Here is a 23,043-nt window from a genome sequence, read left to right on the forward strand (position 1 = left end):
ACTTTTCCAAGGAAAGTGGGTTTTATAAACTAAAGCCTGAAATTTGGAACATGCAGTTATTCATTTTGCAAATAACTCACTAACATCATAAATTAATTAAACCAAGCAGCAAATATTTTCACAGATCAATGAGCTATTGCTAAAGGGTACAGTACAATTAAATTACAGCCTTGGTTAAATGTCATTGCTTTATCACAGTAGGCCTTTCAGAGTTGAGTCGTGTTAACTAATTCAACTATTCAACCAGAAGCTGTTTCACTTCCAAAAATTCTAAGTATCAAACATCAATTTTACTTGGCAGCTGGCCTTTATGTTCAGCTCATATTACCTGTCTTCTGAAATTTACACATCCTATTTTTGAATGCAAAGTAAGAATAATAGTTTTGTGGGGGCAGAATGAATAAAAGAAGGATACAGAAAATCATGCTAGAACCTAAAAATTAGCTTCTTATGGGCAGCTGCACTCCAGGGATGGCATACGGCTCCAAAGTGGTGGCAGTGTTGCCTCAAGCATAGGCAGTGAGATGGCCAAAAGACCTGACCTGTTCTTCCTCCTCTAGGCTGTTAATATATGAGGCTACGTCTCAGTCAAAGAAAAGGCTAGTAATAAAAGGCAAAGCATATGCCTGTAAGAACAAAGGAGAAGACAAGGCTCTAGTCCCCAGTTCAACAAAACTATATTTATTACATTACTAGATCATACTTACCAGCAGAGTACCTCCTTAAGCACCTCTCCTGCTCCAGTGAGAACTAGAAAATAGGAAGCATCAAAACCCCAAAAACCCCAGTGTACCAGATCTTTTCTTTTTGCTGCTATAGATTCACTCCCACCCTTCTCTATCCTGACCTACTTTGACTTGAGATTTGCCAGTGGGAGGCACAGGCAGGCAACCCAGCAGAGGACACCCTCCACCCAACCAGGTTGCTGTGATTTGACTGAGTTCCTCTACCAAAGGCCACAGTTTCTACTAAGTGGCCAGTTCCTCTACCACAGGCCACAGTTCCATTAAGTGGCCTTTGGTAGAGGAACTCAGTCAAATCACAGCAACCTGCCCCATAAAGCCCAGAGGTGATAACTCCCTGTGGAATTTCACCATCCTTTCTTGGTCTCTTTTAATCCTGTCCATGCTCTTGTAAATTGTCCCTTCCTCTAACTCTCAATTACCTCATATAAGAGTGCTCTCTATTCACAGGCAGGACCCTGATTGATTGATCCATCAAAGCTCTTCCACTAAATGTGCCTTCATCTGCATTTCCTCCTTTATCTTGGTCATTCCTGAATGAGGGGAGACCTCAAAAAAGCTTATCTCTCCTCCTCAACAATGAATACCATGGAGTGCTCTCCAGGAAAAGACAAAGAATTGAGTCCAAACTCTTATTATGTAGCACAAAATTAACAGCAAAGGGAAGGGCTAGAAATAAGTGAGCTTACCTGCATTGATGAGATCTGCATCAGCTTCATGTTGTCGTGGATATGGACCCTGTCAAATACAACATACATTCAATTAGTAAATGAAGATTCTCACCGAATCACATATTAGAACTGTAATATAAATAACTTCCCTAAAAACCCTAGAAATTTATCATCCGAAGACTTGAGGTAAACTTTTGAAAAATAATTCGGTTGTGTCCATGGCTCTGTTTCTTATGTTAGTCTTTTCTATACTAAAGTTGTGATTGGGCAAATTAAAAATATTTTCTAAAAATTACCAGTTTGAAAGAAATGTTATACTATTAGAAATACAAGTCCATAAAACAAAAAGTAATTATTTAGTCCCTACTATGAAAATGTATTAGAAATATAGGTCGGTAAAACTAATGTAGGCCAGGGCAGTGGCTCATGCCTGTAATCTCGGCACTTTGAGAGGCTGAGGCAGGAGGATCACTTGAGGCCAGTTCAAAACCAGGCTGGCCAACATAGTGACATCCCATTCTCTTAAAAATATAAAAATCAAAGAAGAAAAATTTAGTACCTACTATGCAGCCGATGTGATTCAAAAACTTTTCTGTGAGGATTAATGAATACAAACTACATCACATTATTTGGCTGGAAGGACCTGGAGAGGCAAACTTTTAGCTTTCTGATTTGTAAAATGTAGGCCTGAATTTGGGTTTCTAATCTTACTCCTCACTACATCTAAGTTTTGATATACTTATGTCCTTATGTTCCTTTTGCACAGCTACTCTCTGTAAAATTTTTAAATTTTTCCATATGTTTTTATAACGTAACTCTATTTAAATAGGGCAAGTAGTTTAAGAATATCACATATATTCGATGAAAAGGTAGGAAACTATAAAAAATAAAAAGGCATAAGATATAAGATGCAGCCAAAAATGAAGAAATATTGGCTGTGAAATTGTTACATACTTTCTAGAGAGGGACCAAAAATTTCTCCTTTAAACTGAAGTGGCAACTAATGTTCAGAGCTATGTAAATTTTCCTTTAAACACTAGCCACGGATAATCCACCAATTTATTTCCCTTTTCTTCAAAACCAGGAATTTGATCACTCTAGATAATCTCTAAGGCACCTTAAAAATGCAAGTCTTTTACTTCCACATGAATCTGCTTTTATCCAAATATATATCATTTTTGTGTCTTTGAAAATGTCACGATTATTGCCTCAATCAGTATCAACCATATGCTCAGGATCGTTATTTATTTTGAATTGTGAATACGTTTTCCATATGCATAATTTCTATTGCATTAACAGTTATTATCTTCTGAGAAATAAAAGATTATGAATAGGCAAACCAAATCCCTGCCATTGTTAATTAAATTAAAATGTCATACAGGAAGCAAAAAATATATGATTTTATTATAATAATGAAAAAATATGGCCTAACTAACAAAATTGAGCTCACCTGGATGCTTAATCTTAAGGAAGAAAAAAATTTAACCTTTTGGACAATAGAGCTTCAAAAGGAGAATGAGATGAGAACTTCTACAGCTTTTTGAGGCAATCAACTCAAACAATGTCCCTGTCCTAAAGTAGAAACCTTACTCTTCAGTTTCTCACTCTGAGGCTTACTTAATTTTATTTAACATAGAACTATTGACAGTCTTCATTATCTTGTCCAACAACAGAAGGATGAGAAATAGTTCACATGGGAAATCACGAGGTCTCTCTGAATCAGGTTCCACATGGGAGACGCAGTCGGAAAGCCAGAGTCAGGAATGTACCATCTACTACATAAAATACAATACTACATTGCTCACATTTTTAAGGCAAAAATTAAATATTTTATCATGATAAAAAGAAAAATAAGGTTGGGCGCTTTATGCAACAACTCAGATTTCACTATGTGTGACGGATCCACTAAAATCTCAGGTTTCAGCATTATATAATTTATCCATGTAACCAAAAATCACTTGTACCCTAAAAACTATTGAAATAAAAAAAATTAATAAAAAATTTCACAACATGAAATATCTCATTCTTCATTAAGACTGGATTTTAAAAAACAAATTTTCATCTTACCAAACCCAGGACTCCATTTTCACTTTGAAGATGAACAGTTATATTTGGGCTGATAAAGTTGCTGGCCAGGAGAGGGATTCCTATGCCCAAATTAGCTGGAAAAAAAAGATGTTAAGGTCCAGCATATAAAAGGTAGAGAAGTTATACCATAAATCTTCTACATATATATATCTGAATGGAAGCTTTATTTAAGGGTGGCTTACTCTGAATGTAATAAATGAATATATTCTCCAATCACCCACGGGGCATTATTTTGTAATTTTTCAAAAAAAAAGTCTCTAATTAGTCAGCTTTTTCAATAACATTAATATGCTTTCCCACCAATGTCAAAGTAGTGGCCTCAGAAGCTAGCCATTTGTTACATTTTAACAAAAATGTAAGCACATTTTCATTAATGTGCTCTGCAAATTTGGGTTGATATATTATGACTTTTAAAGAATGATTTTCACTATTCAAAACTCCTGCCAAAAGTAAAGATCGTTTTTTATCATCTTTATTGATAAATGGAGTTACCGTTTTTAAATTTTAAAAAAGTTTTCTGACAATACCAAAATTTATGCCTAAAAGTGTAGCAGATCCTTTGGGTCTCTATGGTAACATTCATTGGTAACTGAATTTTCTATGTGACATAAAAAGAAAAGTGGGGAGGAAATTAAATTTCAGCAAATACAATTGAGCTCATCTATAAAGTAGCTGTTGTTAAGGCATCAAAGAGTTAAATGAGGTTGTTGAATCTTCTTCCTTAAATGATCAAAACAGGAGTGATGATGATTACTACTCAATGGTGTGGGTTCAATCCTGCCTATCAACATAGGCAGGCTGATCAGATCAAAGATACTCACACTGCCTGGAACCACTGCCCACTACTGTCCACTACCACTGCACAACAAATACCTCACCAGAACTAGTACAAAGAATGATGGCACTCTGATGAGATTGTAACAGTGAAATCTTCATAAATCAAGGCCAGAAGAGGTTTATATATGGTGCCATATGATAAACTACAAAAGCCAGCAGTACAACTCAATGACCCAGGTCACTTCTTGTGGATACATTAAATCTATGAAGCTATGATTATAGCTACTTGCTTTACCTCTACTGTTCTATCACAGTCTAGTATAGTGTTATTTGTAATTTATTTCTCAATAATGCACAGAACACATTGGGATACTAATTCCATTATGAGCAGGTATTTTTAGGACAGAGCAACCCAAATTACAAGTCTGGTACCTCAACTCTTTAATCATATTCTAGTATTCTCTCAGTTCTTTAATATTTTAGTCAAACACCAGGGAGGAAAAAAGTCTAGTATTTTGGGTTGAAAAAAATTAGGAGATATGGAAAGACCATTTACATAAACTGACTTGCAAATATTTTTCACAGGCAATACAATAACTGAATAAAGAACACCTAAAATCAGTATTATAGTCAGTGTTTAAATATCAATGGTAAGTCAGGGTAAGACAGGTTGAGAAGAAAGTCCAGTGACCAACTTTCACCTACTAACTCAACTTGGCTGACACCACACCTTGCTGATACAAGAGCTGGAAGAGCAGCAACATGCTATTCTTTTCCCCTATGTGAGTTTGCACCGTAACACAAGGTGTAAACTGAAAAATGAACAAAAATGAGGTAGAGGTAAAAAGAAAGGGGAAAAAGAAAAGTTCTCCCAGTCAAGATCACAGTCTGGAAGACTGACATTCATGGACTAGGGAAGCTCACAGAATGGAGACATTTGTCATGTCTCTCATTCTTTCTGTCCTAGGTCTTTAAGTACGGCTTCACCGTATCCACCATTCAACAAACATTCATTTTATCACATGCTGTCTGTATTTGTATGTGTTATTTGTATTATATAATTCAATGTCTACTGCAGTGAAAACTAGCAAAATGGTGAACAGACTTGTTATTTAAATGCATTCAAAATCCAAATATTAATTGCATTAATTATGTCCACCTCTTTTTTTGACAAAGTATCTAAAGCAGAATTTGAATCATGTGTTGAATACCCTCATAAAATATTAAATATAACAGGGTACTCACAGGATCTTTGTCAAGAGAATAAAAGGGTTGTTAAGAAGTTGGATCTTTCAATGAATATGCAAACGTCAGGATAGACAGAAAGTAAATAGCACTGGTTATCACTAGGAATTCTGAGATTTGAAAACACTCATCTTGGGTAATCTCTTTTCCCAATAATCTCCCATTAAATGCAAGTTGTACTGAAATCTAATGGGTATTAGAAAATAGCTAAGCAAATTATTGATTGCCATTTTGTTTCAAGAAGGCAAAGAGATATCTGTCATATATCTTGACATCTTTGGATTATATGCCACATTTTGTTAAAAAAAAAAATTGATTAATTACCTTAAAAGTTACCATAGACTAGAGATGACTCACTATGCAAGAGGTCTAATAGCCTGATCAATATGGGAAAAGCAAAGGCTATGTCTTTGCCCAGGCTCAGAAGGATAAAGGATACCATACATGCCATCCTCAAACTCAAGAGCGGCCCTCTTGATGATTCGTTCCCTTACATCATCTCCAGGTTTAGCAGATTTGGCTTCCCCATCTCCTTCTTTCCGGATTGATAAACGCTTTAAATTAAACAGAAATAAATTATTCGTGGTTGAAGGTATGCTTTGTTTTTTATCACTGCTGAAATAAATTTTACTGGAAAAAAAGATGAGCTCTCTCCCATTATTATGAGACAAATCTGCAATATGCCAGATATTTAAAAAATACTATGGGTGATATTTGATGGTAGAAATAATTCTTTAGGAACTAAATGAAAGTGGTCAGATTTGTTTAAAGAGGAAGATATGCTGTTCAGTCTGTTTAAAGCAAATAATCTGTTACTATCACACTGTCTGCTACTTCTGTTATTCTTCCAACTAAATTCTCCTCTGGTGCTCAGGGATTGGCCAGAAGAACGAAAGAGGAACAGACTTTGGGAATGTGTTTTTCAGGGCTGTCAGAATGTGTTTACCAGGTGTTGCTGCTGCCAATTGCCTGTTTCCACCTGCAAAGTCCAGACTACTTTTACCACAAATGCATCACAGGAATCATAGAAATACCCAGAAACCAGCCAGGAAACTATTTCCTCTATTAAGTCTCTTTGACACAAACTCTGGCTCGTGTTTGCAAGTCCCATCCTTTCTTCCTAGGCCCCTGACACTGGTTTTGTATTATAAAATGTCTTCCTGTTTGATATCTACAAGGTAGTGGGTATCTCTAGCGCCCTACTGTATGTCTATTCTGTTGCTGATCCCTAGACACTTCTGAATCATGATAGTAATTCTGGTAGGGTGGCCATTGTCTACTCTCACTGGCTGATGATTTAGATATGTGTCCCCTCCAAATCTCAGGTTGAAATGTACTTTCCAATGTTGGAGGTGCAGCCTAGTGGGAAGTGTTGGATCATGGATGCAGATCCCTTATGAATTGGCTTAGTGCCATCCCCTTGGAAATGCAGGAGTTCTCCCTCTGTTAGTTTACACACGAGCTGGTTGTCTAAAGGAGCCTGGCACCTTTTCTCTCTCTCGCCATGTGACATGCCTGCTTCCCCTTTTCCTTCTGCTCTGAGTAAAAGCTTCCTGAGGTCCTGACCAGAAGCAGATGCTGGTGCCATGCTTCACATATAGCCCACAGAAGTGTAAGCCAAATAAACTTCTTTATAAATTACCCAGTCTCAGGTATTCCTTTACAGCAATGCAAAAGGGACTAACACACTGGCCTTAGAATACCTTCAATGCTCCTGGTACCTATACTCCTTGCCACAATCTCATACTCACCAGCTACCCACAGCCCGAAGCTAATTAGAATGACATTCTACACTCTAGAAAAGTGCAAAGCACCTTCAAGACAGAACAATCTGAACAGTTCAATTCTGAACAATCAAACATTAAGATAAGACTACAGCAGGGATAAAACCACCAAAGACATGATTATTCTTATCTCCCCTCTAAGACATCCAGAAAAACTATACATCATAAATTAGGACAGTAGAAGCCTGGTAGACACAGCCTAGAGAATCTCATGGCATGGTGATACATACCTTGTGATGACAAGGCACTGTCAGCCTGCACAGAGGCATAGACCATCATATCCCCATTATGATAGACACATGAGAAGCTCTTACTAGGATCCAAGACCAGACTTTCTGCTCAGCTCTAGTTCCCCATCATCTGGAATGGCCCCAGGGATGCATTATCTCTGTAACTGGATCCATGAATTCTGACAAAGCAGCTAAGTCAATTACCTCAATTCTTTTCTCATATTTTTCTCCCTTTATAAGGCGATGTACATAAATCTGAGGAATATGGATGTCTTCTGGAGCAAATGCTCCAATATCTACAATTTCTTCAACCTAAACAAAGAGAAATTTCTTTCAAAGTTAGTGGAAGCTTAAAGTGAACATTTTTAATTTTTTTAAAAGTATACACATCTTCACATACAACTTAGGCTGGAAACACGACGTAAATATATATGACGGAATATGGACATGTATCTATGTATGTATATGTGTACATATGGGTAATGTCTATCACACCTCCTGGACCCACAAAAGAGAAGAAATTAAAGTGTATGTGTCTGAACAGAAAATACAGACCATTAAGCTCCAGAAGTCAGTCTTTGCTTAAAAGAGTCAGTTACAAATTTGTCAAATGGTTTGTCAGTACAGCTGCTTGAACTTTCACAAATTGCAGCTCAACTATGCAATGATAGCACATTCCTTAAACACAGATTTTCTAAATTAATGGGAAATTTATCGTATCAAAGACAAAAATCTGTAATAACATCTGCTTGGTCAATTGAAGAGCTTAAAAATACAGATACAAATGCTATTTGTAACAGTTGTAAATTATTCTTGTTAGCTTCCTAGGATCGTGATACAACTGCAATTGCTGAAATAATTTACTTAAAGACAGATAATTCCAATATGGAAACTTCAAAACTGAAATATTAATTAATAACTAGAAATACTCAATTTAGTTAGAATCAAAGTCATTCACAAAGAATAAGGTCATATAGCAATATGAAATGCCTCCACGTTAGTCTGTTATTTTAGAATTAATTTAAAAGACAATTTTTCTATCAACATAAAACAGTTCAAAAGAACAAGGATCAAGAAAAACTAAACTCAACATTGTTTTGGTCAAAGATTTAGCTTTCTGGTGACACGCACGCACACAAACATACACACCTTTAAGTTGTGAGTACTCAGCTTAACAGATACAGTGTCTGAAACAAACAATTGTTTGCTTCCATGAACTGACTTATAGAAGAATAGTATTGATTTTTGTTTCCTAAACTAATCACTGAAATCTGGAAATCTGTGAGGTTAAGTAGCCCTTCTTATGCTGTTCTACTACTATATGCCTTCACTAGGCTCCTCCTACAGTGCAAGAATACCAGGGCTTACAGAAGACATTTTGCTTATTGTGCAATGCTCACAAATAGCTGAAAAAGGCAAGGACATGGTGGATAAAAGCTATCTTCTTTGATAAACAGAAAAATCAAACAAAAATTCCAAGGAAAGGTCAGAAAATATGTCAGCATCCAAGTTGAACTACTGGGTAGAGAGGCACCTGGGGATGAGTGAGGAGACAGGGAAAGTGGGGCCGAAGACCCCTTGCCACTACACTCTATGTCCTCCCCTTGAAAACTCTGTATGCTCCAGTATTTTCTATTCAAGGTGGAGGTGGGGAATGCAGAGCAGCTAAGCACTACTGCTACCTCTTCAACCGGTTGGAACTTTCAGCCATTAGGGCTCATTCACATCTTTACATATTCAGTTTTAGTCTTCAAAGAAGTTCTTGACTTTAAAAATGTGTTTATACATTAATCCAGTATCCTGAGGATAGACATGAAGATTTATTATTCATGAAAATACTAATCACAAAATTGATTATAATAATGAATTGAAAACAACTTTAATGGTCAGCGACAGGGAAATGGTCAAATAAACATGGTGTAGCCATGTGATTAATCAATATTATGCACTCATAATATTTAATGATAGCTCATAATTTCATGTTTCATAAAATGCAAGATTTTGTATAAGTAAATAAAAATTTATAGAAATGCACTTTGGCATAGACAATTATTTATATACCTACAGAAAATAAAAGGAAACACATGGAAATGCTAAGAAGTTATCGCTGGGTAATAGTGCAAGTGGTTTTTGTTTTCGTTTTACTTTTATAATCAAAACTGAAACCCACAATGTTATTTTTTCAAAAGATGTGATAAACACCAAGTTTCTAAAACTAGGAAATCATAAGTGGGGCATGTGATAAATCTCACAATTAGTTAGACATGTATCAAAGAGGGCATGTTAAAAAGAAAATAGAGATTCTAAGAAAAACTGCAGTTTCTAAACCCTAAAAGCAGTCACATTATGAACTAAACTAAGCAAACCCTTCTTGCCTGCATATTTGAAAATAATAATGTGAATTATTTTTCATGCCTAATGTTGCTCCAAAAGGTCAGGCCCTCAAATCTCTTGCTAAGATTGTGACAGCAGCTTCCTAATTGGTCTTCCGGCCTCACCCTCTAGCAGGGGCAAGGAACATAATAAAAAAGGAAGAAAAAAAAAATCAGTATTGCTCACTTAAACTGAAAATGCTGATGGAAACCCGTCACTATTTTCTTTTGGTTCCATCAAAGAATGTTTCAACAGAAAACACCAAATCAAGACAAAGCTTCATTACCAAGGACAATTACATCATAACTCTCAGAACTAACAGAATGAATATGTCCTGGTAAAACAACTCTGATAAGCAAGAATCTAGCTAAACATAAACAATTCCATGTTTTGTCATCCTAATATAAATGGCTTTCAGACTGTAGAAAATGCACGTGCAGCATTTGTCAAAATAACAACACTCAACAGTATTGAAAATGTCTATACAAAAATCAAAGCTTTCTCAGAGTTGGTTAGCAGAGTTAATAGCTAAGAAAGAAAATATTTGAAGTACAAACCAAAAGAAGAAAACATGTTTTCAGACAATCTATGAAAAGAGTTTTAAAAAAAAATGAAGAGGCAGAACTATCTTAATGCTAGCTATTGAAGGGACTGACTTCAGTGCCAGTTTCGTGTGATCTTAAGAACAATAAGGAAGAAGCAATGGGAGGATTAAAAAGTCTAGTGAGATCAGGTGATAACATAAGCATTAATGGAAAACCTGATGGGAAAATGATGACTAAAATGAGCTGGTTAGGACAAACGTAAAAACAAAAGATGTCTTACCAAAGATGGCAGAGTTTTCCTCCTGAAGTTAGAAACAGGTAATAAAGAATAAAGGACAAAGGAAAAGCCTCAGGGCAAAGCAATGGGCAGATGTAAGTGTCCTCAGGCAAGATCAAGATGGAAGAAAGGTACCTAAGAACAACCCAGACTATTCCATGGCACTACGAATAGTTCTCATGCCCCACCACTTGCTACAACCAGAAATCCAGACGTTTGAGACTTCTCTAATTGGTACTTGTCTTTAGTCATTAACAGAAAAATAGACACTAGGAAATGTTGTTATTGATTTGAACTTTGTTTTAAAAGATTGCTTTCTCTGCACTGCGCTCTTCCTACTTTATAACTCTGAAAACTTACTTTAAAGCTTAGAGAAGGATAAGAATTCATCCCTTGGTGACAATGTGTTTGTGATTGCTTGGCAAACATTATTTATATCTCAGGTAAGGGAAAAGAGGAGCTGCAAGGCAATAACGTCCTTATTTTTTATTTTATTTTAGTGACAACCTCAATCTGTTATAGACACAAACATGGGCCCAACCCTAAATGGTGTTAGTGAAAAATGATACACACCTGCAAAACTCTGTGTATGATACAAAGAAAGGGCTGTTGAGGGGGAGGAAGAGGAAGACTCACATTCCAGGCTTTCTTCCTGACTCATTTTAAGTTTCAAAAAAGTTTAGGAGGAACATGCTTCTTTTGCCAAAAAGAAAAGAAAAAACCAGACAACAAGCAATAATGTCTAGAATCATGAGAAACATTAACTCCAAAAGAGAGGGAAAAAAAAAAAAAAAGCAGCTGTGGAAGACTAGAAAAATAGAAGGGGGAGACAATAAGCAATAAGAGTAGTTACAAGTTAAATGCAGAGGTGCTCTGGATGTTAAAATGAAGTAAAATGAGGAAATGTGAATAAGACCTCATGTGCAATAGATCAATAGGATAACTATAGTTAAAAATCTATTGTACCTCTCAAAGTTGCTAGAAGAGAATAATTTGAATGTTCTTAGCATAAAGAATAGATAAATATGGTAATGGATATCCCAATTACCCTGATTTGATCTTTATATTATACGAATATATCAAATTATCACAGGTACCCTGAAAACATACAGGTCTATTATGTATCAAAAAAGAAATAATTTCTTAAACAAGAGGCAATGTAGAGAAAGAGGAGGTCAGCATGTAAGGCATCTTTCTCAAAGATTCAAATGAAGAGAAAAAATCCAAAGGAGCAAGAAAGTGAATATATTCTTAGGCTTCATGCTAAGGAATGATAGGACCGGTACAAAAACACAGAAAAAAATGGTATGAAAGCTAAAAGGGCCAGAGACAGATACATATGGTCTTAGATGTCTATAAGGAAATGCACAAAGACTGAAAAGTTGAGGGGCTACCAATGAATTTGCAACCTTTAAAATGGTGGTACATATGATTGCATAGTCATTATTGAAACCGAGTAGATGGGATCTCATGCCAACAGACATTCCACAATGTCCAATGAAAATAGACCTAACAAAAAAGCATGTTCTGTCAAGAAAATATGCATACACCTGGGATGCCACAGACCTAGGCATGAAGTATGGTGAGGAATATTTAAAGTGAGTTTAAAAGGAGAAAGAATATCACACTGATGGTCATATAATGCCCAAAGATATAGATGACATATTTGTAATAGAAGTGACAAAAACTGGCTCAAATAAGAGATGTCAATTATTTGAACATCTTCTATTCATCACAGTCTGCTGATAACTCTGTATTGCCTTCTGGTTATTTCTATCTTGCAGAATAAAACACTGAGAGAAACCAAGATTCAGGACCTCTAACGAATAAGAATAAATTACTTGGCAAAGTAGAAATGACAGAAATTTTGAGGAAAAAAATGACAATGTAAAATTGGAATTGGAAATAGACCAGGAAGTGAATCTTAAACGTACACAGAAATATATCCTGGTCTTTGAAGAAAAAAATTCAGTAAGTTCAGAGAAAAGAGAAGCAGGATCAAGAGGTCAGAAACTCAAAATCACAAATGGGCTTATGAAAGATGAGGATTGCAAAACTTCCATTCTGACAACATGAAAATGGGTTATATTGATGAGGAAGAGAATTGCATATAAAGAAATGAGTGTAACAACATGGATAGCTTTGTGTTTCTTCCTATTTTATCAGGGCTCCCACAAAAGAGACACGTATGACCTAGGACAAATGGAAGTCATGAAACCTTAAGAGGTCTATCAAAAGATACAAAATCAGAATGAGATGAGGACTCCTCAAAATGCTCAAGATGAGGAAAGGGTGGCTCCTGGGGTGATTTTGTTTTTGCTGCCACTGCTGGAGAACTTGAAAATGATAATCACTACTGCTTGGGTAGAAGACAGGAAAAAACAGAGCAGTTCAATTTTATTTTGTTTCTGACTTCACCAGGGAGAAAGAAAGTAGAACTAGTATGATTATGAAGAAATTCAATTCCAAGAAGAGATACCCAGATTCTCTGTACTAATATTAGGCTGTAGACCCATAACATCTATATCCCAGGACCTTTAAAGAGCCTGAAGATATGATCACAGAATTACAGTCAAGCGAAAAATGGTAGAGGTGTCAACTGAGAGGCAGATATACTCCCTTCCAAAAGGGTGGCTCAATCTACAACAGTATTCTAAAATGGATTATTATATACATGGTCTAGATGGCCACAAAGAGAGAAAAAGAATTGGACAGCAGTCTAAGTCTTCCCCCCAATTAAATCATGTCATATGATCTTCATTAATTTGTGAACAGGCTAGAACATAAGTAGGCCAGGAAAAAAGCACAGTGTGTAGTTTCACAGAGCCTCTGACCAAGCCCTTTACATAAGAGTCTTATAGACATAGCAGGAAAATGTGACTTGAGCTCATTCACTTAAAATCAACAAATACAAACTAAGCACCTACTAGATTTGGCAAGGAAGAAAACAGAAAAGGTGTATGCTCTGGTGTACAGATAGGTAGACAAATACTTGAAGAACCATAAGTATATGGTGGCTTGATAAAGTCTTAGGGGGAAGTCTTCAGTGCTGTGGTTTTTATCTTTTGAGGGCAAATGTACTACTTTAAGACTCTCATGGGTCAATTCACATACACACAGGTTTCTTTAGATATAAAATCCTTTGTAAGATTCCATGGAATTATTCTACAGACATCCGTCCACCCCCATCCCCTAGCTCCAGCCTAGACCCCTGCTCTAATGGTTTGATGTCTTTGTCCTACGCTGTTCAGTCAACATATTTACAAGGCTTTAAATGAAGATAAGGAAGTCAGCATTATAGTTAAGGGGCAAGGGTTTGGGTGCATCCCTTTCTGTAATAGAGAAGACAATCTGACGCTCATGCCTCCAAGTATTTACTAAAAGAGGTGACAAAAACCATATTCAGGGAGTTGAACCACTCTTTTAAATGCCCCAAGAATGGTATGCCCCTAGAACAAACCAATTACCTTTATGCCAGAGTCATAAACAGTCAGTTTTTCTTTCTTGCAATCAAGTGAGTTATTTCTTACCATTAAAACATAGTGCCTGACATAAAACTGTCTGGTTGTAGTAGCAAGAATAGCTGTATTTCATCTGATCATTAGCTTTCTTTTACATGTACTATTAACTATATAAATACTTTGATTTTTATTTGGCATCCCAGGCCTCACTCATGTTTGTCATTATAGTATCAATTTTTAGTCCAATCCTAGAGTCACTATACAGTTCTACCATTCCTTTTCATTCCTATAGCTCTGTTCCTAATTGATGCTATCATGTATATTTATGTCTTATAAGCTATTTTAAATCATCTCTGGGAAAAAAAAACAGGTAAAAACTAAACAGCACATTTATCAAATTGGAAACTGATCAAAGGCCAGAAAGAATAGCTAATTCAATGAAGACAGAAAATGTTCTCTACTGGTTAGGGAAATAAAATGGGTCAGTGTTAACTGAATGAACTTCAGCAGGGATCAAAGTTCATATCGTAAAATACCTGGCCTAATAGTTTTTTGAAATGCAAATAGAAAGGTTTAGCTAACCACCAGCACAAAGACTATTAAACATGACAGAAATATTCCAAACACCAAGAGTCTTCCTTTCTCTGTTTGCTGTCCAGCCTCAGAGTTGGTGATAGCACCTTCAACCTAATGTATCTCATTACAAAACAAAAACAGTCCTTCCTCCCTACAATGTCTCATTGTAAAACGCAGGATGTGAAAAATGGATAAAGCAGTCTGAACTCTAGAGCAAAAGCTTTATCTGAAATAACTCAATTTGTTAAAATTGACTAGCAGCAAAATTAATAGCTTATATATTAAATCCTTATATTATACAACGTCTGACCCATATTGATCTGAAAAAAGTAGAACTGTTACTTCATATACCATCCCTATAGTTTTTGTAATGTGGAAGAATTGTTTTAAAAAAAATAAAAAATAAAAGCAGTTTAAGACAAGTATTTTCATTTCCACTGACCTCAAACCAAGCTAAAATAGCAAAATACCAGTATTGATTAGACTAACACTTTATTTTTATTTTATTTTACTTTTTGAGATGAGATCTCATTATGTTGCCCAGGCTTGTCTCAAATTCCTGGGCTCAAGAGATTCTCCGGCCTCAGCCTCCTGAGTAGCTGGGATTACAGGCATGCACCACTATGCCCGGCTGCTAACATTTTTTGTTTGCCCAGAAATGCCAATCTTCTCTTTATGTGTGACTTAATAACATTCAGGCAATATTCTAAATACCTAGATTTCATTTGTCATATCTCTTTTAAAAAAGAAATTTTGTTAGGACTGTAGCAAATCCAGAGAAATAATTAAAATGAATAAATCTACCCAAAGGAATTAAAATACATCTAACATGTTCATTCAAAGCACCAGTCTTATCTATAATAGTTTTAAAAAATTACACCATTATCATATATCCCAAGGAAAACAGGGAGACATAATATAATTAATAGAATTAAACGAGGAACATTTTTCAGTGAAGAGAGTCATAGAGAAACAGGAAGAGAAAAAGTTCGTGTTGGGTTTTTACAGCTACAGAAAGGCTGCCTACTGGTAATGCCAACTAAACTTTAAATGTTACTCTAAGACTATTTCCTTCAATTTGAGACTGTTAATCATCCCTGAAGCACTTTATAATGCAGGAACACAATATTTAACACATAAAATGCAAAATGGGATTGGGTTAAACCATAGCATTTCCAGAACACAGTTAATGGCTGCTAAATCTAACAGATTTGATTTGAATTCAGCATGAAGATGACTCAACAGTCCCTAAATTTAAAATTGTTTAGCGTGTGCATTAGAAGAGCTTTACTTTATTCACTTCATCTTTTAAATGTTCTCCACGTTTTCATTTCTATAGAGCAGTAAGCAGAGTAGAATCCTACATATTTCATTAAGAAAATTAAGATGCCATGTTTGTTTTCCCTGATTTATATGAGGTAGATATAAAATGGAAAAATAAACTTTAAAACAAAATATTTCTTCCTCTCTGTGGTTCAATTTTCAAAACTAGATCTTTAAGTCCTAAAGAAATTCAAACATGTTTATCACATTTCAACTATGACTTTAGCATTATGATCAAGTGCCTCTTAGTACAAGTAGGGAGATGCACAATCAGTTTTACTGCTGGCACCACTTGGTTCCAGGTTTTTCTAACTCACTGAATTTCAGCATCTAGTCATCATGGGAAAGCAAGGCAAGTCTTAATTCTGGTGTTAAATTAAATAATTCAAACTTAAAGCTGTTGGAATTTGCAATCATTCTGACCCTTGAGAGGAGTGTGTCCATGCAGCCGGGGTCACTTGGCATGCAGCTGCAACTTCTGCCTTTTCTTCCTATAAATAATCAGAAAGACCAAACAGCACTAGAGACAAGACCCCCTTAAGATCACTATCCCTCCTTATGAAGTAATAAACTAATCTTCCTTGAGTCAAATCACAACATATGATCTGGTCTCATATGAAAAATGTTGTAGTACTGCTAGAATTTCTGTTCCTCTATGAGTGAAAACTTAACTTTTCAATGTTGGAATGCTAACCCCATTTGTTTAGAGTGTCTCCTGCGTGGCTACCCTCAGACTGTACTCAAACTCTATACTTAATCATATCTTCTGAATCTCATTATTTATGGTTGACAATAGCCATCATTCAGACAATGACTGAAATCTACCATGAGTAAAGCTGATCGAGGTCCCAAATCCAAAATATCTTCCTGGCATATAAACTCATTCCCAAAACTCAACACCATATTTGAAAAGTTAAGTATGATGATTAAAAGAAGAGTAGGAATGGTTGATAAAGAACAGCAATTTATTGATGTCAATATTTAGTAAGGGACATTTTAGTCCATATGATTCTAATGCCATGTATTTCACTGAGCTTTCCTATAGTTAAAAAAATAAGACAGTATGATATAAAGAAAGTACTGGATTTGAAGTCAGAAGACATTGATTTGTGTTTTCAGCCCTAACATCATCTAATACTATGTTCTTACATCAATCACCTAAAGTCATTTCACCTTTAAAATGAAAAAGTTGAACTGTAAATGAAGCCTAATATTCTTCCCAGCACTTGCATGACCGTTAAGTCTATACTAGTTCCTAGACATTCTATTACAAGACCATAAAGTATGCACATTATTGTGTAGTATCTTTCTAATTATTCTGGATATTGAACACTCTAGATTAATGTCATCTTACTGGACATATCTGTTAAATGTAAAACATTATTTTAATTCCATGCCACGCAGCATATCTTCAATACCCCTCTGTACTCGTGTACTTGCTATATCCATCCTTTCCTGACCAAACAGGCTGTTGAATTTACAAGGCCAGTTTATTTGCCAATTTATTACTTTATAACCCTTTGTATAACTAGGTAACTGCCATATGGCTTGTTCTGCTTTTGCAGAGTAATAAAAACTTACTGAATGAGACACGCTATACCAGCCAGTATTAAAAGGCACACCTTGAGATAAAATGATCCCAGAGAAATCAGAGGAAACTAGGCACAGTAGTAAGGAAGGCAGTTACAGAACAGCTGGTGGCACATTATCAAGTCTCAATGCAGGACTGACAATGGCCTCAAATATAAAGCCATCAGGAAGAACCACTGAACATAAGGCATTTTTGCTTTCTTAGACCATGGCAGGATAATGATGTCAATCAAGTAAGCTCCGTAGAACATTTCTAAGCCTGCAAAGTGTTGTGTATGTATTGAACCTGCTGACTCAGTGACTCAAATATCATTTAATGAGCAGCTATTATGTCCCAAGCATTGTGTTACATGCTGGGACTACAGAGATGAGTAAGAGAAGGTCCTACAAGGTTCTCACAGTTTCATGGAGAACACAGGTAACCACAGAATCACAATAAAACATGAAAATAAGTGCAATAATAGAGGGAACATTCCACTAACCAGGCAGAAAATCAGCCACAAAAAGAGGGAGAACATTCTAGGCAGTAGGAATGTCAAGGGCAAAGGGTAGGGAAGGATGTGATCTCATGAGAGAATGTGAGGATGTGTTACTTGTCAAAGGACCTAGGGTACACAGGAAATAAAAGCATTGCATCAGAAGTTCAAAATTTTTATTCTGTGGAATGAGGAACCTAATTTTGGAAAAGCTATCAGAAATGGTAATAGCTAACTGAACAAAAAAGGAAATATGACGTCCTTCACACTTCGAAAAATTCACAAGAGAGTTCACTTTAGCTAATGATGCTGGGACAGTTTCTTCTGATTATTGTGGCTTCTCACAAGAAAAAAATTTAACACATTGGCAATTACCTTTTCTCGCTTTTATTAATTTTTGGTTGTGTACCTGGATTTTCAAGGGGCCTAGTAAAAGGCCAGATATTTGCATATGTTCTAATATTAGGAGGCTGCCATCTGCTGCATGCTCAAACTACACTAATACATGGAAAAATGTGTTTATAAGACAAAAATTAACAAAAGGGGTCAAAGAATCATATTTATCACTTTTTCCCACATTTCTTACTTAAATCATTTATATAAGCCATGACTTTAAGATGCCTTCTTTTAGCTTTGTCCTTGAACCAGAAAGATTTGAAAAGTGACTCGTTTAAAAAAAAAAAAAAAGAAAAAAAGCAACTAATTTTTCAAATGAAGCAATCTTGCATAAGCCTTAATTATCACTTCAGTATTTGTAGACCAGATCTATATTTGAAGTTGGAAAAAATACCATTTTTTGACAAGGTCCCTGGAAGGAGTGAGGAAAGCCACTATTATTTTTAATCAGAGTGACTTTAAAATCATAAGTTATATTCTTAACACAAACATGAAATAAATCTATAAGTAGGTCAAAAGTTGTTAAACCAAAAGAGAGCAAAATGAGGAAAAGGAATCCATGTCATTCTTTGTATTAAGATAATTTTTTTTTTAGGAGAACATCCCGTTTGTATCAGTGACAGTGTACCTTATTTAATAATCTTTCAGGAGGGAGTATCATAAAGATTCTAAAACCATTAATATGTTAGAAATGCCCTCTGGCTCTTCCTTTTTTTGGGGGGGTCGGGGGTGGGGCAGGGGGATGGAGTTTCACTCTTGTTGCCCAGGCTGGAGTGCAGCGGTGGGATCTCAGCTCACTGCAACCTCTGCCTCCCGGGTTCAAGCGATTCTCCTGCCTCAGCCTCGCGAGTAGCTGGGATTACAGGCATGTGCCACCACACCAACTAATTTTTGTATTTTTAGTAGAGACAGGGTTTCGCCACATTGGCCAGGGTGGTCTCGAACTCCTTACCTAAGGTGATCTGCCTGCCTCAGCCTCCCAAAGTGCTGAGATAACAGGCATGAGCCACCTTCTTTTTTTTTAAACACAATCTATGTCTTCATTTGCAACAAAATTATTAATTATTTTGTGAGAAATCACGACTGTAAGTTTTAGAGAGCTATCTCAAAACAATGAATCAACAGCACTTGACTCACATCTTATTTTATGAAGGGGTTCTGTGGGTATAGCTGCTGGCCATGGTTACCTTCTCTCTGGGAATCTTACCCACGTTTACTTCCATAACTGATTACTGCTCTGGGTTCAAAATGTTCTTTTTCTAGTCTACTAACTATAGGCAATCAAGTTCTTGTCCTGGGTCAAGCAGCCAGGAGGATTCTCCAGGAAGCTGGGTTCTAATCTAGAGTGCCTGGCTCCAGAGCACATATATCAGCCATATCCTGTACCTTTCCTTCCCTCACACAACTCCTCAACTAAGTGGGAGGTTTAAGAATACCTGGGAATAAAATAATAGTGACATTCCCATTAAAATAAGACACAAAATCACAAAAGAAATACAGTCAATAAATATATGAAAAATATTCAATGTCTCTTGTCAAAGATATCGAGTTAAAACTACAGGGTGGCATTTTTCACCTAGCAAGTTATCAAGTGTTTAAAGTATAACATCCATGTTGTTGAGAGTAGTTCCAAATGATACTTTTATATATCACTGAGGGGTTATAATTGAAATTATCTTTCTAGAGAATGATTTAGCAATATTTTCCCAAACCTTAAAATGTTGATACTCATATAAAGAAAATCTACTTCTAGAAATGTGGTCAAATAATCAGACATGCACAAAAACAATAATCACTAAAGCATTAATAGTGAAAGATGGAAAACATGAAAGTCCAACAATAGAATTGTTGATATGTTTTACTATAACTGTTAAAATATCTTTCTTTAGGGATTAGTGAGCTGCAAAAACATGCCTAATGTTTTGTGTAATGAAATACATATTATAACTAAAATGGTACCTATTTTATAAAAAGAAACATTATGTATGGACAGTAATTAAAGAAAATCAAGCCAAGACACTTCCATGTTTTCTCTCAGGTCTCTTTGTTCCATGCAGAAAGTGTCTCCCCATCCCATTATGACCCATCCTGACCCAAATGTCCCTAGACCTGTCAATCAAGATGGCAAGCGTAAAATGCCTTAAGTCTTCTCCTTCCTTCACAATTGACCTTATTTTTCTTGTTTATCTGCATAAACAAGGCCAAGAAGTGGAGAGGGGTCGTGTGGTGTTAGTGCCATACACTCGCAGCAGACCACCACCATCAAGATCCCACAGCAATTACTGTCTTTATCACTAAATTGGGCACTCACTGCTCTATGCACAACTTATTTTCAGGTTAGTCCTACCTCAACTAGATTGTAAGATGATCTAAAACAATCACAGTGTCTCATGTAGCAAATCCTTAACATTTGTATACCTAATAGCCATGTTGTTGACTACATCCCCAAGCAACTCTGAAGGCAGAAATTTGTAGTTTTGGTAAGCTAGAAACTTCACTCAATATGCAGCTGAAATGGACTTCAAAGCCAATTACCTGTCTCTCACATTTAACCAAAGTATTGTTTTTATCTACATAGTTACACACATGCAGTCACTTCCTGAAGAAAACATTGCCTCTTTATGAAAGTCAGTACATAGTGCCAATAAAGTGGTTCTTAGATGTTCAGGAAAAATACGAGAAATGAAATATAAAATTTAACAATGGCTCAGAATCAGAGCATGAACAAGTCTATCATATATTCTACATGGAAACAAAAATAGGCAATTTATTAATCTTTCAGGAAGCATTCCAACCAACATAGTGATTTAATTCCAAGGAGTGTAATTGCTGGATTATTTGATAAGAGGTTGTTTAGTTTTATAAGAAAACAAACTGCGAAAGAAGTTGTAGCATTTTGCATTCTCACCAGCAATGATTGAGAGTGCCTGTGGTTTTACATCCTCATCAGCATTTGGTTGTTAGTGTTCTGACTTTTAGCCATTCTAATAGGTGTGTAATGGCATCTCATTTAGGTTTGCAATTCCCTAATGATATGATGTTGAGCATCTTCTCATATGCTTATTTGCCATTTGTGTATCTTCTCTGGTAAGGTGCCTGTTCAGATTTTACCTATTTTGTGATAGGGTGATTTTCTTATTGTTGAGTTTTAATTGTTTTTGCATATGTTTGACACCAGTCTTTTATAAGATACATGTTTCAAATATCTTCTCCCAAACCAGAGTCTGTAATTTTTTTCCCTGTACAGTGCCTTCCACAGAGCAGTAGTTTTTAATTTTAATGAAGTCCAACCTATCAAGTGTTTTTCTCTCAGGGATCATGTTTTTATCTAAAAAAGCATGGCCACTTTTTTCTTATTTCTGATGAGTTTTCTATTTTACACTTTACATTTAGGTCTTTACTCCTTCTTGAGTTAGTTTTGTCAGTTATTTTAATAGAATTTAAATAAGAAATTGAGAACCAAAAAGGCAAAAAAGCACACAGGTGACACGGATCTAGTAACTGCAGGAGGAATAAAGAGAAGTAGATTCTGGATATTAGCCCTTTGTCAGATGAGTAGGTTGCGAAAATGTTCTCCCATTTTGTAGGTTGCCTGTTCACTCTGATGGTAGTTTCCTTTGCTGTGCAGAAGCTCTTTAGTTTAATTAGATCCCATTTGTCAATTTTGGCTTTTGTTGCCATTGCTTTTGGTGTTTTAGACATGAAGTCCTTGCCCATGCCTATGTCCTGAATGGTAATGCCTAGGTTTTCTTCTAGGGTTTTTATGGTTTTAGGTCTAACATTTAAGTCTTTAATCCATCTTGAATTGATTTTTGTATAAGGTGTAAGGAAGGGATCCAGTTTCAGCTTTCTACATATGGCTAGCCAGTTTTCCCAGCACCATTTATTAAATAGGGAATCCTTTCCCCATTTCTTGTTTTTGTCAGGTTTGTCAAAGATCAGATACTTGTAGATATGTGGCATTATTTCTGACGGCTCCGTTCTGTTCCATTGATCTATATCTCTGTTTTGGTACCAGTACCATGCTGTTTTGGTTACTGTAGCCTTGTAGTATAGTTTGAAGTCAGGTAGTGTGATGCCTCCAGCTTTGTTCTTTTGGCTTAGGATTGACTTGGCGATGCGGGCTCTTTTTTGGTTCCATATGAACTTTAAAGTAGTTTTTTCCAATTCTGTGAAGAAAGTCATTGGTAGCTTGATGGGGATGGCATTGAATCTGTAAATTACCTTGGGAAGGATGGCCATTTTCATGATATTGATTCTTCCTACCCATGAGCATGGAATGTTCTTCCATTTGTTTGTATTCTCTTTTATTTCCTTGAGCAGTGGTTTGTAGTTCTCCTTGAAGAGGTCTTTCACATCCCTTGTAAGTTGGATTCCTAGGTATTTTATTCTCTTTGAAGCAATTGTGAATGGGAGTTCACTCATGATTTGGCTCTCTGTTTGTCTGTTATTGATGTATAAGAATGCTTGTGATTTTTGCACATTGAT

General features: G+C 36.0%; 1 protein-coding gene across 1 annotated transcript in view; it reads right to left on the bottom strand.

Moving 5' to 3' along the window:
- OXCT1 (3-oxoacid CoA-transferase 1) overlaps positions 1-23,043 on the bottom strand; it is a gene marked incomplete at its 5' end in the record, with an annotated part of 139,601 nt that overhangs the window by 69,722 nt on the left and 46,836 nt on the right. Inside the window, 4 exon segments of the mRNA NM_001133195.1 lie at positions 1,433-1,481; positions 3,482-3,576; positions 5,964-6,078; positions 7,743-7,850. Of these exon segments, the coding sequence (NP_001126667.1) occupies positions 1,433-1,481; positions 3,482-3,576; positions 5,964-6,078; positions 7,743-7,850 (367 nt within the window).

The sequence above is a fragment of the Pongo abelii genome, chromosome 4, assembly GCF_028885655.2.
Source record: "Pongo abelii isolate AG06213 chromosome 4, NHGRI_mPonAbe1-v2.0_pri, whole genome shotgun sequence".
Taxonomy (NCBI): domain Eukaryota; kingdom Metazoa; phylum Chordata; class Mammalia; order Primates; family Hominidae; genus Pongo; species Pongo abelii.